At 40.7% G+C, this 18,222-nt stretch overlaps 1 protein-coding gene across 12 annotated transcripts in view; it reads left to right on the forward strand.

Moving 5' to 3' along the window:
• The window catches only part of LOC114445655 (unconventional myosin-XVIIIa-like), a 49,059-nt gene extending 44,084 nt beyond the window's left edge, over positions 1 to 4,975 (forward strand). For 10 of the 12 annotated variants that reach the window (XM_028420737.1, XM_028420729.1, XM_028420733.1 and 7 more), the window contains 2 exons: positions 416 to 1,841; positions 3,135 to 3,269. In XM_028420737.1, coding sequence (XP_028276538.1) covers positions 416 to 1,829 — 1,414 coding nt within the window. In that variant the 3' untranslated portion in view covers positions 1,830 to 1,841; positions 3,135 to 3,269. Of the gene's footprint in view, positions 1 to 415; positions 1,842 to 3,134 lie in introns of all 12 variants that reach the window. The other 2 variants (XM_028420739.1, XM_028420740.1) reach the window with 1 other exon arrangement.
• Positions 4,976 to 18,222: the final 13,247 nt, after the last annotated feature.

Raw genomic sequence — 18,222 nt, forward strand, 5'->3', positions numbered from 1 at the left:
ACCCCAGCCTTGAAAAGGCCCACCATTACCTGGGGCAGTTTGCAACAGAAGGATGGCCATGCCATGTGATTGGGTGTCATCCCTCTCCCTCTCTCTCTCAGTAATATGTCTAATGACAGGAGGCGGAATGGGGAAGCGGCTGCTGTCAAATATATTGAGGTGGCCTGTAGCCAGTTGGCACGCCTGCTAAATGATGCCTCTGCCACAGTTAGATAGATCTTCTTGCTGGTTCATTGCCTTACTTTCTACAGTGTACACTGTGCATAATAGCCAGAGGTACAGTGTATGTTCCCAGACTTTAGACATGTCCAAGGACAAGATTTTTATTAATTTGTTTTTGTTTTTTAACCAAAATGTGCTATTCAGATTTTCTTTTGGCTGTTTCTGTTGTCAATTTTATCATACAACCCTTTAGATATGCAGCAAATGCAGATACCAAGGAGGTGAAAGAAGGTAAGGAGAAGATGAACGGCAGTAGTAAAGATGGGAAAGAGGTGGAACCGAGCCGATCGGTGTCTGTCATGAGTTCCCTAAGCTACCGGAAACGCTCCAACTTAAAGGACTCTATTGGAGGTACAGGCGACGAGAGCTCCTTGTTCAGCACTCTGAAAGAACAGCCTGACATGCCAGACCATGCCTCCATTCGCAAAGCCAAGTCTAAGTCTGGAGATCTCCAGGAGGATTGGAAGAAGAGCCAGGCACAGGAAGACTTGGACGACAAAGGTTCCGTCATCTCCCAGGCTTATTCGGAAGCCACCAGCAGAGCCAGGAAAGGCTTTGAGTCGCGCTGGACCTCCCGCAGCAGCCCTGAGTTTGATAAGGAGTCCATGGTGTCCTCTGTGGCTCCCAGCAGGATGTCAACCAGAAGGGGCATGCTGGACATGGATGATGACAGTAAGTCGACCATCAGCAGCGTGAGCCGCACCAGCCCGCGATCTCTGCACCGCAGCACCTCCTGGAAAGATGACAGACGCAGCAGCTCCCGTCTATCCCTTGCACGTAGCTGTGGCCTCAGTGAATTTGGTCTGCATGTAGATGATGAAGATGATGATGATGGTCAGAGTGTGGCTTTTAGTGAAGGGGGACTCTCCTCTTACAGTCCACGCTCCCTGAGTCGCAGCATTTCCACTCCGGCTCAGCAACGCTCCTCAGACAGCGCTCTGCCAGACTTATCTGAGATTAAAACAGTCACTCACCGCAACTACTTGGACCCCGACTTAGAAGCTGCAATCAATGAGGTGCTGAGCTTCAAACCTATAAAGTTCAAACGCAGCAAACTTGATGAGTCTAGTGGTGAGGAAGAGGACGGGAAGAAAGGGCAAGGCAGTGAGGACAGCAGGAAGAAGGCAGAAGATGAGGGGCTGGGCTGCAGCACATCTAGCCTGCTGCGCTCTTCATCAGCCTCCGCTTTGGACTATGGAAATCGGCCGTCCAGCACCATGAGTGCCAGCAGCGCCCGCAGTCGTAAAGATAAGAAAAGTAAAGTCTCATCATCGGAGAGCTCCTCTTCCTCCTCCTCAGATGATCGCCACAGCAAAAAGAGCTCAAGGGGAAAGAGAGGCAAGAAGTCTAAGAAGAAATCAAAGAAAAAACAAAGCGAGTCCGAAGATTCCTCCTCCTCCTCTTCAGAGTCCTCATCCTCCTCCAACTCAACCATTTCCTACCGCAGCTCTGGCAGTGTGAAAAGGGCCCCAAAGCAACAACCTTCTGATGACGATGAGAAGGAGCTGGGAGGTCGCGGACAGTCTAACAAGAGAGAATCCAAGACGAAACACAAAAAGATGGATAGCTTGGTGATGAAGTACCTCTACAGACCCGACAGTGACTGAGTGCAGAAGAAGGTGATGCCTGGTGTGATGATAACCAAGGAATCCTGACATAGATGTTTGGGATGTTTCATATAATACACTAACATTGTTTGCTGTGTGAGAACTAATCCTAGCTCAGCAAATCTTTACCTACATTTTTACAAAAAGTCACATTGGCCAATCAAGGCCTGCTCCAGGGTTTATGCTCTATTACTGCAATTGTGATACTATTATAAAGAACTGCTGATACCCAAAACCATTTTTCTACTATGCAAATGAGAGAGTAAATAACAGCCTTGTAATGAGTCAGTAAACACTGAGGTTAGTGAAAGTGTTTCGGATTCTGAACCTCAACTCCGTCACATTAGTGCGAAGAGAAGAGTGGCTCTTCCTCTGGCACAAACAGACGCTGGCAATGATGGAAAAACACAAAATTACACCAATTTCTCTCTTTACATGTTTACCGCTGTTAAGAGTGAACACTTTGCATCATAATTAAAATACAAACATTAGCTCTAAGCTTCAAAAGCTATCTATTTTCAGAGTCATTTCACTGACAGTTTTTGGATGAAAGCCTTTCAGTGTGACCGTCGGTATACAATAAACATTTCATATCAACAATACTGTTCGCTGTCAGTGTTCAAGATAAGTTTTCATGTTAGCAGCTAAACCCAAACACTGATTTTAAATAACAAAGTGTCACTTTGACTGCAGATAAATGTGCCTGGAAGTAATTATTAGGACATTTCAGTTCTCATGCATGACACGTATTGATGTTTTTCTATGGGAGTCGTCAAACAGCATGAAGTCTTTGTTTTTAATGTTACTCCACCACTCAATAATAATAATAACTTTATTTCACTGCCTTGTAAATATTAAATGCCAGCCCTTGTTTTGATCACATGCAGTTTTCACAGCTCAGGTTCACATAGGTGGGACATGTATGTTCTGCCTTTGTGTACATTAAAGAGCATCACCTTTGTGAGTCCTGAGCTCTCTATGGTAAACTGAAGTAATGCAATCAGTTGACAATACAAACTATGATGAAAAACAGTTCAAATAACCTTATTATGCACTGAAATACAGTTGTGATACTCATGCATGGAAGTGTTTAGTGTGTGACATCATAAATGTGGATTAAGGAATAAGGTAGCATTAACAGTGTGTGTATGCTGTGTGTTATTTACTGACCTCACCTTGCAGAGTGTGGCGACCTAAATGCTTGATCCCACGCCATATTTTTCCCTACTGTGTTTTTTTCTCCCCCACTGTAAGTAGTCAAGTAATGATATAATGGTGTGTCTGTTTGTGTGTTGACACCTATAGCCCTCCTGTGTACCGGAGACACCTTAGTCTTGGCAGATCTGATGAAGAGGAGGAAGTTGACAGAGGTTCCAGCAGGCAGTCGCTGAGGCAGAGCGACAGCGAAGGCTTATTGACAGAGAGCGCGTCATAACCCACATAGCCAGGCGGGCGACCTTGGTCTTTTCAGTGACACCAATCACACAGGAAGGGACACAATTCTTTTTCCCCGTGACTTTATTACTACTCATCACAGCCAGCAAGGACAGAAAGAAGTCGCACGACAGCCGGACATTTTTATCATGCTTTACTTACTGCGGTGCACCCACCCCGCTCACAAGCACTTTGAATAAGTCCACCTCACAGAGCAGCAAAGTTAAACGCTATCAGAACTTTCAGCTTTATTTATAAGAGCTGCTTTTCAGGCAATTTTAAGCACTCTTCTGCACTCTCCTCTGACTATTCACACACAGCTCTGCCAAGAGGATTTAGATAAGCTCTGCTCTGGCTGGACTTCTTCAAGAAGGTCTGACCAACTATTAAGATTATTCTTATCTCTTCTCCCATTAATGTGGACTAGCGCCATGGAAGGAATTAACCCATTTTTAATTAATTATCTTGCTGTAACTTTACATGTGGCTCTTGTTCCAAATGGAGATATCCATCCTCATGATAGTCATGATTGCTGACGTGATGGCTCTCTCTCTCTCTATATATATATATATATATATATATATCTGAAATGCTAAGAAGTGGATTTAAATTTTGATCATAAAAAATGTATATATATTTAAAGATGTCTGATATATGTGGAATCAAATGAAGTAAGATTTTCTCAAGCTAGACGGAGACATATTTTAAGATAAAGGTCATGTCATATTTCTGTGTTTTGGCTTTAAGTGCAGTGCATGCTGCAATACCTTTGATTTGATTGTGTCATTTTTTTTCTTAAAGTTCAAAGGGAATGTATTTGTTTGCAGTTCCCATAGAAATCTTTAGAACTGGCAAATACAGGTTTTTTTTGGTAACTATGTTTGACAAATCACAGCTTGTTTAAACAATGTATCCTTGGATACACAGTAGAAAGATATTTTTTATGATGCAGTTGCAGATTGTCTTGAATTGAGGGGTTATTGGCCGTTTAAGTAATTTCATACCTTTCAGTACTATATAAGGTGCCAAATACCATCACATGAAGATGATATGTACATTACGATAGTGAATTTTGGCATTTTTCAGCACCATGTGTCAAAAAAACAAAACAATATGCTTCGGTAGCCTCTTTATTTGCACTCATTTACCCATCTGTGTATTATTCATAAAATTCTGCCAAAAATACCCTGAAATTAAAGCCAGTCTGCTCGTGTAACTCAAAACCAGAGTGTTAAGACCAGATTGCTTGTCAGTATGTTGCTCTTCCCACATAGAAGTTTCTCTACATTTTGGCCTTACGTGATTGTGACCTAATGAATTTTAAATTTAAATTATTATCTTGGTAGATTTGAATAAGATTGTCTGCTCATGTGCAAAGAGAAGCTTAAAGTGTCTGGCTTGCTACAGTTATTTGCATATCTTCTCAGAAAAGGCTAATCTGCATTTCATGTCTTATTTTCTCAGAAATTTTTTTTCCCGGCTTCAGACATTAATATTAATGTGGAACACTTTGATGTCAGCGATTCAGAATAGACTTGTTAAATGAAGAAAAAAAATAATCAAAAGCTAAGTTGGAGTTGACATTACAGATAAAGTTTGTACACTCCATTGTATCTTTTTAAAAGGCTTGTCTATTTTCATTATTGCAACTTGTTATATGAGTGATTTTGAAGTTTTTTTTAGCAAATAAATTCAGCTGTTTGTTTACAGAATCAATGCCAGCATACTGTACTTGCAGATGATACATAATTTTGATGCAATTTTGAATGTACCCCCCATCAGAAATGAGTCTGAGAGATGAGGAGAGGGGAGGCAGTACCATTTTAGCACAACACTGTTGTGTTTGATTAATTTTAGCTCATCTGCCCTGGAGAAACATCTCATCAAACCCATCCAGTTACCCCAAGAGACTACGGTGGAAACAAGCAATTCATAGAAATGATTAATCCTGCGTAGAGGGAAACGGTGCTTACACTACCTTGCAACATTTGGGCTGTTAATATGAGTGCTGCACAGCTATTTTCAAAGTTCAAAACCAAGCTCGGGGCAAATTCAGGAAGATCAAAAACCTCCACACATCAATCTCTATTCTGCATAGGTGAAACTCACCTAGATTCAAAAGGATAGGTGGGTTTTTTTTTTTTTTTTTGGATTAGCACCTTGGTTGACATTCGCATGCAGTGTGGGTTTTTCTCTTTCCCTTTATTTATCCAACCAATCTGTAATCCTCACTCCTATACACAACCTGTTCTGGTGCTTCACTCTGTGCCAGGGAGCTTTCGCTGTAATTTCACTTCACTTGCGTGCACCCTCTGGATGGCTGCATGTTTCTGCTTAAAGGCTTTCCATTGAGTGACAGATTAAATTCTGCTCGCGATTTTACTTATTTGGGCTCTAACACTGTTTCACAAGCCACTGGAGCAGGAAGTCATTAGCTCGACAAAGCCAAGCAAGTCTGTGTTTACGGTGCCACCCTCCCTGTTATTAAAACAGAGTGGTTTGGCCACAGACGTTTGCTGCACTGGGGGGTCCAATACTGCTTCTCCCCATAGACAGCCCTATACAGTAATACAGAATGGCAGCGCACCATTTCCTTATCGAGTACAACATCCGATCAAGCTGTTTCCTCATGTTTTCCCTCAACCCCCGGTCTACTGCTTTGTCATCTCTGCCATGATGACAGAGATGCACCCTTTAAAATTACAAAGCAGATGGAGAACAGCCAAACTGAGTCACAACTCTTAAATAAAACCATGCCACCTCCAGCAGCTGTGTTCTCCAGGTACCTCCTCGCTGTGACCTTGGTTGGAGGCCACCCTGCCAGGCAGTAAAATATGTGAGTGTGCATTTAGAGGGGGGAAGGGAGGGAAGAATGTGTTTATCAGGCATCATCCTCAACTATTAGTGCTGCCGGTTTCCTGCTGGATGCCTGCTGTCAATAAAGCGCTGATTGGAGGCACTGGGACACTGCCTGCAGGGACCAGGTGAGGAGGCTGCATTCATTTGCAATCCTGAGATGAAAAGAAGCAGCAGAGCTGCTTGGGCGCCTCTCTTTGTTTGCACATATCATTTCCACTCTAATGAACACTGCACAGTAGTGGGGCCTTGTAACAGGGCTCAAAGGTAGGCTCAAACATTGTTTACATTTTGCATAGGTCTTTGTGGGGCTTGGGGAACAATAAAGCATTTTCTCTTACTGTGTGGGACCCACCATAAATGTGAATCATTTTAGCACCCACAGCAATGGGAAATCTGTGATTTATACTGTTTCTCCCCAGTCTAATACCCAAGCAGAGTGTAAACCTTGAAAACAAATTGCTGAAATCCTTGGTTTGAATAAAAAAATGTTGTAGTCTATCATTAATTTCAATGTTGGATTTGTCTCTCTATCTCCAATCCACACTATACAGGTGGCCAAAGCCTCCTGCTGTGCTCAGAGCTGTTCAGCGCTCAGTGTCCCTGCCAAAGGAGAGCTGCTGCCCCTGTCGCTGGTGTGTGCATATGTGTGGGCGAGAAGGAAATGAAGACTTAGGATGCACTCTACAGCAGTCCACTACATTTATAGGATTTGAATACCTAAATTGCCATTCCACCTCAGCTTCCTCTGCAGGGAAACATTAGAACATTTTACCTGTTGAATCAAGACCTTCAGCACTGTGCCAATGTGATTTAATTTCACCTTCTCTATTATGCTCTTTAGTTCTTCAACCTCAGACTTGCTTAGATGTAGAGAAGTGGTGCGGAGCTGTTAAATGACCATTGACACCTTCCTTTTTTTACCCTGCCTTTAGCTACACTAAATGTGAACATAAAAATGATCTAAAATACTTTCATAAAAAGGGAAGAAAGGTGGATTAAATAAACTGAAATCTCTTCTACACACAAGATTTACATCATATAAAACAACTATTGGAGATTATTTCATCATTTAGGTGAATTCTATAACAACTTCACCACATTGGATTGGAAATTTGAAAGGGTTTATACAGTAACTGTCATTGAAAATATACGCCGTTGTGAGTGGCTATCAGGGCTCTTTTTTGGGGGAACCCAAACATTTGCCCTGTTAGTCCACAATAATCAACATTATTTTTTAATCTTTTTATATTTATAATTTGTGTTTTAAAAACTCAATTATACTAAATAAAGATAACAAATAAGAGACCTTTATTCACAATTTCCAATTAGAAATCAAACAGGATGCTATAATATACCATGCAGGCCATTAAGTCATTGCTGTACTTATAGCACCTCATTTAATGCTACCAATATAAGTAGCTTAATTAGACAACACAGGATGTAATTAGATACATTTATTATCGCATTATGTAGAGCAAACACTTTGTCTGGCTATTATAAAGGCTCGGAGGACAATATGGTGCTCATTAGAAGAAGAAAAAAAAAGCACCTTAAATGATGTGTGACCACATCCAGTCACATGTGGTTGTTATACTTCATACATCTACTGTAATTATTAATGACTTTGAAGGACAAAAGTGTCTACACAAACTGGTATACAATACACTAGTCAGAATATGTCTCGTTTTTAATTCCAAGCCCAAAAAGTCCATGACAAAGCTCATGTCTGCTGTTAAACTGCAACTTCATTGTCCATAGTAATCAGCAGCTAAACAGATGGGAGGGTTGACATGGACGTGGGTAGTGAGAGAGATTTGAGTAGGAATCTTTTTTGCATTGTTCAATGCAGTGATAGAATTCTAACTTCTCCAGAGTCCTGATGGGAGAAAAAGTGTTGTGCCATTTTCTCTGCAGCTATGCATTCATGTACTGATGGCGGCTATTCCCAATGATCCCTGAATACCAGATGCAAGCGGGGGGCCATATTGTTTCCACAGATAGACAACCTGTTCTCTTCATTATCATCACATTGTGCAGAGGAGGAGCTTCTCCCCACACCCAAAGACACCTCAAGTGCCAGATACTAATTATTTTAGACACCTCATGTACTCTAGATAAAACTTTAAAACTTGGGATCTTGAATAGCAAAAAGACAAATCTAAGCGTAAGTGTGAAAAAAAAGTACATACTGGTGACTTTATCAGGATCTTTATGAATTCTTCAACTATGTCAGTGCATGAGTCAGTGCGCTGAGAGATAAAATGTTCTCTACTTGGTGCCAGCGCTTGACAGCTTGGTGGTCTTTACCACCAAACTCAGTTGCGTCACAGCTATAAACTGATAGATAGCAGGAATTAACTATGCATCTAATTAAAGACTTTATAAGCATAACTCAGTGAGCAGATGGAAGTCATTGGTGTGTTTGGAGTCACTTTATTCAAACCCCAGGATACTGCTCCACATCATACCCAGAGGAACAAATTCCTCCTCAAAGTGGGATTCATTTAAACTAACTGAAGCCTGTATAGTGGACATTTGGCTGTACGCTGGTGGAGCCAAATGTCATTGAGGGGGTTGGCACATGCAGAGTAAAAACGCTCTGCTGGAATGTAAACCAGATCTCAGCAGTCATCATAGAACATATGCATATGACAGGTGGTGGGAGAAATCACCTTAACTCAGAGTAATCCTGAAATGTTCAATAATGAGAGATGCTTTGTGGTTGAACTGGTTTTGGTTGAGAGGCGGGATGCACAAATATTTCTGTGCACCACAACCTCAACGCAAAATCATCACGCAGACGGTGCTTATATCAAAAATTATACAGTCGGAGTGTAGAAAAAGAAAGTAGAATTATTGCCATATGCCTCTACTAAGCACCCATAATACATGTACTGCCTACTTACTATATGTGGAGTTCATTGTAGGGGAATATGTAGTGAAGTCATCGGTTGCAATTTTCATGATGCATTATGGGAGTTCACCACTAGGGGTTAATAATTCTACACATTTGGACAGCACTACACAATGGTGGACACACTACATAGGACACTATATAGTGAGTTGGAGGTGATTTTGGACCTCTATTTTCACAATGAAGATGACCTGTGACCTTTCTCATAAAATTAAAAAAAAAATCATTAAATCATATTTTTGGCAAATACATTAAAAAAAAATAACCATGGTGACCTTTGACCTGTAAATTGTAATCACTTCGTATCCAAGGCCGAGTGAATGGATTAATAAATCCCTCAAGGTGTTCAGGGGATGCTGGAGAAATTATACACACATTTGCAGGTCAGAATGAACTTTTGACCTGCACATGCTAATCAGTTTATGCTTGAGCCCATGTGGATCATTGTTTAAAATTAGATATCACATTCACAATCTTTGGAACAACAGCCTCAAAAACAACAACAAATGCCTTCCACCAGCACTGAGGAAACAAAATCTGATGTCACCAACCTCTGTGTGTGCGTTTGTTTCAAAATACATCGGAGTGCCTGATGTTTGTGCAGATGTTTTTCAAAGGTTTAAGCTCTTATTTTTGTAGTGATTGGAACAATGATATTTTCACTTCCTTCTTGATCCCCGACTCTAAGACATCATTTCTTTTCCATTTCAACTTAACCCTGCTGAAATTGGGGGATAGCAATTTGAAGCAACTGCTAACTGGAAGATCTAAAACAGTTATTCAAGGAGGAGAATCAGTCAACAAGACCAAAACAGTGAGTCATTTGGAGATAATCGGGTCGTGAATAGAGATGTGAAATTGCACGAAGTGGTAAAGTAGTGCCTCAAATGTATCCGGAGATTGACAGCTGAGCGGTGAGTGAGTCAGACGGATACTAATGTCTGTCCTGTCATTCGGTCTTCCCTTTTAGCAGGCTCCATCTCCAGTGCCCATTTGGGACTGAGTCTGAGTGACAAGCCACTGACATTTACCATCTCTCAGCCTCAAAGTGTGGGCAAGCATGACCGTATCGAAATGCGATCTCACTGGATGGAGGGAGTCATTAGTGAATTTTTAAACTTATCAGGATACATAATTACTATAAGCAGTGTGGGTTCTCCATTTGAACTGTTACCCTGTTGGCTTTCAGTCTATAAATTACTCTTTAGTACAAGGTCATCACAGAATTTACAGAGATAAAGACAAACACAAACACAGAGGTGAATATTAGTCTTGCTGGTAATAATTTGTAGAATATTCGCCCATTTAACTTTTTCTGAATTTTCTGTGTTATCCTTATAAAAGACAGAAATAATGTGCTTAAACTATAAGCTGTAGTGTTAGGGAATATTGTCCTTGCAAAAACTCTGTGACACAGCACCTACCTAATCACAAAGTCTAGCAATGTTGCTAGGAGACTTTATGTCCAGACAAATGGCAGACTAATAGGCGCTGAATTATTCAGTATCGGCACTGGAGGTGATGCTGTTAAGAAAAGTTATATCAGCGTGGAAGGACTATTTTCCTTCTGAGACTTAAAAATGGGCTTCATCACTGGACGTTCAGATCCATTTATGTATAATATTTCCTCACCTTCATCCTTTGCAGCGCTCATTGAAGGGCGTGCAGAGAGAACTGTGTTTTTTTTCTCTGCTCTCTCTCCTCTTTTTCCAGACCACTGCTCCGGTTACACTGTATGCAAAAGAACTCTTCCTATTCCATTGGCACAAATTAATCTACACCACCTGTCCACCAGTACAGTACAGTACAAGGGCATATGCATTCATTTCACTCCTTCCTATCGAGCCAAATATACAGAGACATGTAATTGTAGAGAGATAAACAATGCAGTGCTTCAATGGAAGGTGAGCCCTCGCGTGTGCTTGTAACAGAATGGCTTCGAGAAGACTTGAGAAATGTTGCTATAAACATACAAATCAAAGCAAAGCTCTTATTGATGCCGCGTTTTGTATGGTGCTTCAGTCTCTTTGTCAGACTCTTCAAATGGCTCTTAGCTATAGAACACTGAATAGGATTGGCTGGGAGCATTTTCCAGGAAAATAAATAATATTTTGAAATATACATCTTCTAAGCTTTATGTATATATGTTCATATAATGTGCAGGCACTTTCCAGGTAAAAGAGATAGGACATTCAATATATAATAGAGGCTAATACAGCACTGATTTAAAAAACTGCAGTTTCTTGAATGACCACTTGAGGCTGGCTCTAAAAGCAAAATAAACATAGTTTTAGTTAGCTATAACTATTTAACTTATATTTAACTTAAGGCTTATAGGCTAAAGTTGTGCATAATTAAGGGTATAGCCTTGTTTTGTTTGACACGTGGGCAACACCCATCCACCTCATTTCCACCTGTGTTCCACCACTTGTCCGTATATTGCCAACTGTGATCTTTAAAATGCACGGTCACCTTCACTGGTATTAGGTGAATGCCTTCTAGCTTTCAGGGGAACATCAAAAACCGCTTTTACTCATGAATTCATTTCCATTCATCCAAAAATACTCTACTTATTGCAGGACCGGGCTACACTTCCGTAACCACTTCCAGATTCTTCCTGATTGCACCATAAAAAGATGATTTGCTCTGCTGGGCTCAGTCTGCATACAGCACCACCGGCTCATTGCTGCAGACACCATTTAGACATGGTTTTCTTTCAACCAAAACCACAATATCTTTCCATCTACCACTGGGAAAATAAACCCTTCCTTTTGCATGCCAATGTATTGTGTCGCATTGATGCTATTGTTTCACTTGCCGACCTGTACACAGAGGGTTCAGCCTGTGAGAGGTGTATAAGGTGTATGTAAGAGGCTCGTCCCTAAAGAGCTGGTGGTTGCAGCAAATCTTGAAACGACTGCTTCAAATCGAGCAGTTTGGGTGATGGATGGCCTTGATGATGTATGGCTGCTTCTTTCTTCCCACAGGCCTGCATGGGTTGTGTTTGGTCAAGTGACCTCCGCTTCCTGTGCATCCTGGCTTGTCCCTGGGGCCCCAATCTGCTGTCTGAGTGTAAATATGATCCATGGCAGATGCTGACTGATGGGCCTCATTGTCCAAAGGACGGATATAACATCCTCTAAAGTTTGTTCCAGCCAGGCACACGGTCTGAAAGTGAGATAATTCATGCACTTTAGCATGTGCAAAAGTAAAAAAATGAGATTATATGATAATAGTATGACTGAATGAAAATTGCTTGCATGCATGTTTGTCATTGCTCTCAGAGATGGGTGTGGCTCATTAGTGCAGGTAAGAAATGTCCCCTTTCTGCAGCAAAATTACCATGGTTATCTGTTTTTTTATGTGAATAAACCTGTGGGCATAGCAGGTAATCACAAGCGCAGGAAAACAAAACAACAGAAAGTCAAATGTTTCAACATAAAACAGGAAACCATGATGAACCATGGATCCTGACAAAACTGCACAGAGCAGTAGACTCTTTAAGACTGAAGATGTAAGTGGAGGCCTTTTTTTACTCAGCCAGATGTGTGTGCCGTCTATTAATTTTATCACCCTTACTTTTGCTGTGCGTGTAGCACTCCACCAGCTAATGGGTCACTGAACTTCCATAACGCAGAGAACTGCCAGGCGCTGACACAATACACCCCCCCATATCCACTCTGGTAAATACACACACTGAGAAATTAGATTTGGCAGGTCATTCAACTCCCCCCTCAGGGATCTGCAACTTTGCGACTGGATTTGTGTGTGTGTGTGTCTTTCAGCTCAAAATAAACAGCATACCTCAAATGCTGATGTGTGGCGTTTCACCGATTTGACCATTACCTTTGACTGCTTCAGATCTTTCATAGCAATGTGAAAAATGCTATAAAAGGTCCTCTCAGAGTCAGTCAACTGCCATTTAAAATGCTGAAAACATTAATACTAATGGATGAAACATCATATCTATCTCATTTCTGCAACAGAGGCATGATGGTGGAGCTGCTGCCTTTACAGTACATTTGAGTGCTTACTGTATCCTCTGCAGCTTTTTGGCTAGTGCTGGTGGCGCTGCTGGAGGATGAAGAAGTCCTGCTCTCAGCTCTGTCAGATTATTCATGTATGTCCGCTGCAGCTCCCTTGGCAACAGTCAAGTGAAGGACTCAGTCATTCAACACATGCTGCACTCTGTGCTGTGGCGGTGCCCTCTGAGCATCACACACACACATGCACACTTTTTTAAATCATTTGATTTAAAATCTAAACATGTTACAGTGTCCTCTTCATTAACTCATGCTGTCCTTCATTAATGCTGCCACTGTGAGCCACGATTCTTTCAATACAAAGCACAAAAGAGAAACCGTGTCGTTTGACATTTGCTGCTTCCACATGTCAAACCGCGCAGGCTTAACCGAGAGACAAGAAGAGAGACTGGACTGTCAGCTTAAGAGAAGATAAACATATATTCTCAGATAAAACCATATACTTTTAAGCCAATATTTAATTTTCATGACAGTCAGGTTAATAATCTGGTCAAACTATTGTCATCATTAATGATGTCACTTGTTATAATTGGTATAAGTTTGCACAAATATTTGAATGAGCTAGCAGCAGCAACACACTTGACGGACAGCTTGAAACAATTTTTTTAGGGGGATTGCTAAAATGTTGTAAATTGTCTGTCGGTTGCTCAGAGGGGAGGGGTGGGGGTCACTCTGGCACATTGCTATGTTGTGCCACTCCTCGGGGGCCCTTTTTACAGCCTAGGGCTCCATGAAATGTCCTGCCTGTCTGCTGACAGAGCAAACAGCTACTGTATTCACACAGCAAGTATGACAACTGTTATAAAAGGGGAGGAGCGGACACACGCAGGGATTCAGCACTTCATTAGTGTGATAAAAGTTATCAGGTGTACCTTTCTGCCTGTAAAAAAACTGGATAAATGACTATCATGCCATTCTGTAACACACAGACTATGAAAGGATGGTAATATATTTGTGTGTGTATTACATACAGTAACAAAAAATAGTTTTCTTTCATTAACACATTCCATCTGAATATCTAATTATGTGTCTTCGCTCTCCAGTAGTGTCCAAAAGTTCTCCATTTTCACAAGTGAACTTGACTTACAGACAACCTCCACACTGTTGTTTTTTTGAGTAATTGGTCGAGACTGATGTAAAGATATCCAACCATTAGCAGTATAACACTGGTAATTGAGGTGTTAAATTCTTCTATTTAAAGTGAAACCCTCAGTGCAACCCTCAGTGCAAGGTCAGTGATGGGCTGGTTTATTTCAGAATATGTTGAGAATGAATTAAAAAAGGGAAAATGGATGGAGGTTATGAGCTCATCATGTTTCATGTCATTTTCACTAATTGCCAAACTGAGTGCTAAAGCTTATGCTGAATGAATTTCTGCAGTGTTGGGTGATTGTGTATTTCCTGGGACTATGGCTTTTTTGGGTCATTCTTCATATGTATGCATGTATGTATAAATATATTTTAATATATGCATATCCATTTTGTCCAGCAGTTTCCAACAATCATAACATAGTTCCATCAAATTATCAGCAGTAAAAACAAATCTGAACACTGAGGTTAAGACTTTTGTTCATGTGAGAAAAGGTCACACACACACACACACACACACACACACACACACACACACACACAGTGTGAACTGTGTATAAAGTGGAAGGCATCCTGCTGCTCCACCTAAATTACATTCTGGCAGGTGTAAAAATGTGCTCAGTGAGAACATTCTATGCAGGCTGATTGTACACCTGCTTGGCTATTTTGCAGGTGCTATTCATGCTAGCAAAGTCATGGGCTTCCTCTAAGGCTCCATCCCAAGTCTCAGACCAATAAGTTCTGTGCTGAGCAGCATGACAGAAAGCTCATTGTGTTAATTCCAAAAGCTAACTGGATCGACCATAGAATTGTGTTTCCAGCAGACAGGAAGCTTCATTAAGTTTTTTCCAGTTCTGTTTCACTGGCAGGATTCTTGCTATCATTTTTTGCTTTCCCAGAAATGCAGTGAATAATGAAATCGGCTGGGTAAAATATTGAGTTTGGATGTTTCCAGAGAGACATAAATACTTCTGTAACATTGGTGAGAAAACAAATAGCTGCTGCAGCAATATCAGTTTGAGCGTTTGCTTGTTTATCACTGCAGTATATAACTTTATATATGACAGAGCTGACCACACAGCTTAGTATTATAATACTAAAATGAAAGCAATGCAGTGACACTTCAAAAAGAAGGTAGTTAATCTGAATAGGTAAGCTGGCTCTCTCAGCTCAAGCAGAGGAAGGCAGTATTCAAGTATTCAGTATTCATTAGGCTGCAAAGCACTTTGTTTATTTAAAAAGAATTTTCATTTTCATATCATTTGCATGAAAAAAGCATCACTGAAACATCAGGGGTGGATATCTCATTTCTCAACAGCAGCTACTGAAGGAAAGGTGGTGCCAAAAGGGTTACTGGTCTGCATCTGCAAAGAATAGGAACTTAAAATGACTATTTAGTTCAATAATTAATGCTTTGTCCTGCATTCTGGAATCTTAGGTGGTGCCCATGTTGCTGGTGACGTATTTTTTTAGTTTTTATTTTAAAGCTGTTCACTTGAAGGTTAGTCACAGACATCCAGAAATTGCTGCACAGACTCTTGCACTAATATGTATGGGGGATGGTAGATGGTGACCTAAACAGCTGTGATGCATTGTGTGTAGTCTGTTATTAGCATAAGTGCTTTTATTGCATATTATGAAAATGATATACTCATGTTTACAATGACATGGTGAGAGGTCCCTGTCACATCCATAGGGCATGTTAATGCCAATAAAAATGCAGTCTGAGCTGATTACTAGATATTTTTTTATATATTTATTTATGGTCAACATAATACATGAAAAACACCAGCTCCTTAAACCCATTGTCTCCTTTTCCTCTTTATATAAAATGTAATTAAAGTTCTTATTATTGTATTCAATAGAAAGGCTCTTGAATGTTTACATGAAACTGTGATACCTTTTGCGGCTGCAGGACCGTCACCATGTTACGCACTTGTGCAAGTCACAGAGTTTATTTTTGGATGTGTTTAAATGTTGCTTTCTGCTGAATATTAATGGTGCTGTGGAGGTTGCACACAGGTTAATTTGCGTCCTTTCTGGTGAATAACTAAGGACTAATGTATAATGCATAAGACTGACTGCTTGGGGCTTTGCCTTTGTCTCAGGTGTCCACGTTGGAAGTCTCCATCTGAAGGAATTGCTTAAGAATACGCTGTGAAGGCTAGTGAGAAATAGTTTTCTGCTGAGCGCTGTACTTTGTTTAGTTTTGTAGTTTTGCTGTGTTCTTTCTTCTTTCTTTCTTTCAGTTGTGTGGTGTGTTATACATTAAAGCTGAAAAAAATAATATACAAGGCCAGAAGTTAGAGATATTGTGTATTGCTGCTACCATCACTGCCAATGAGCTCCATCCACGTCTCCAATGTGCTGTGTTTTTTGTTGTAGGTGTTTGATGTTTGATGTGAACCCCCCCCCCCCCAGTCCATAATAACACTCAGCACCAGAATGGATATATTTTAAGTGTATTTTCTCTTCTGTTTATAAAGCAGCGCATGGCTCCATCACAGTACTCTATGACAGTGTAATCTCCAGACACTGTTTTGTAAAAGGGACGGCGGGCTTGAGAGGCAGAGGCTGGTGAAATAATGGAGGGAATATATGAGAATGGCCAGAGGCTCCTGGTTGTTAGCTAGCTGAGTGAAGCTGCTTTGCTGGACTAGTTTGCAGACCCCTGGGCAGCCAGTCCATGTAAACAGAATATTTATTTAATCGTCTTCTTGGCATGTGGGTCTGATCCAACACAAGTAAAATGCTGCACATGGATTTATTTTATTTTTTTACTCTCTCTGCTTGCAGAGCCTGGCTTCCGATCATGTGTAAACCTTTCCCTGCTTATTGATTGGTTTGTTTTTATATATATATTGATTGAAGGGAGCATGTCAGTGGAAGATACTGATGCTGTTGTTAGTTTGTTGATGAAAACATTTTGCTGCTCGGCTATTTAACGTGGATGAGCAATTTGAACATGTGTTTCGTTGCGAATGCTGGGGGGAATAAAGAATAAAAAACAAAAATTGCATTGTTTGAGTGTGTCTCTATGTGCGCGGCACTATCTTGTGATAGCGCATGTCTTGCCCCATGTTGTGAGCGCTCCCACTGAGCTGTAATAACACACCTCACTGCTGTCTGAAATATTCATAGCCAGGTAAGCCCATCACTCTGACTCAGTCACATGGATTCCTTATTATCACCACCCCCTCCCCCTCCTCGCTCTCACCCCCAGGTCACTTTATTCCACCTGCCTTTTTGCTGTATCCCAGTCACCTCTCAGCTTCTGTCTACACCTTGCACAGCCACCCGGTGTTGAGCCTTAAGCTTTCAAATGCCACTGTCCCACTCTTTATTGATTTCTTTGTTCCACTGGCTTTCAGCTGAGGGTTAGCAGGATCCTTTCGGATCCATGATACATCATTTTTATTTGTGGAAATCTGTTCATTAAGTTTTCATAATAACAATAATGCTATGGTCCAACATATGGATATTACACTATAAAATTGGACTGGACCTTTTGGCCAGCATTATGGTTCTGTATGTCAAAATATAATGAATTTACTCAATAAATATCTCCAGTCTGTTTTTGTTAGCAGCAGTGTCTGCCACTCCGCCACTGGTATCAAATTACCTGCCTATGCATACCAGCAATGTTCGGCTGCTCTTCTGTTATATTTCTGATGAGGAAATATATGCACTGTTCTCCCACATATTACACACATAAAATGGCCTTGGGGTCTACATATTTATTATAGACACAGCGTTTTTTGTTCATTCATTTTTCATGTGGTTTCCTGCTGTTTGCCACTTTTATTAAATATTAAAACTACAATGCATTGTTTTTCTAATGACATGTAAGCGCATAAAAATGTCTATGAATTAATCATCCGTGTTTAAGCATTGTTTCTTGGCTAGGGCTAGGAAGCAGATGTACAAAAAATATGGTGCGGTTGCTATAATAGTAAGAGCTCAAGGGCAAACAAAACACAGTATAATCTCTATTAATAATAGGGAGTCATCCAGATAAATGGAAGTTAAGTTAAACCCAGATATTAATAAAAAA

This window comes from Parambassis ranga, chromosome 14 (genome assembly GCF_900634625.1).
Source record: "Parambassis ranga chromosome 14, fParRan2.1, whole genome shotgun sequence".
NCBI classification, from domain to species: Eukaryota; Metazoa; Chordata; class Actinopteri; family Ambassidae; genus Parambassis; species Parambassis ranga.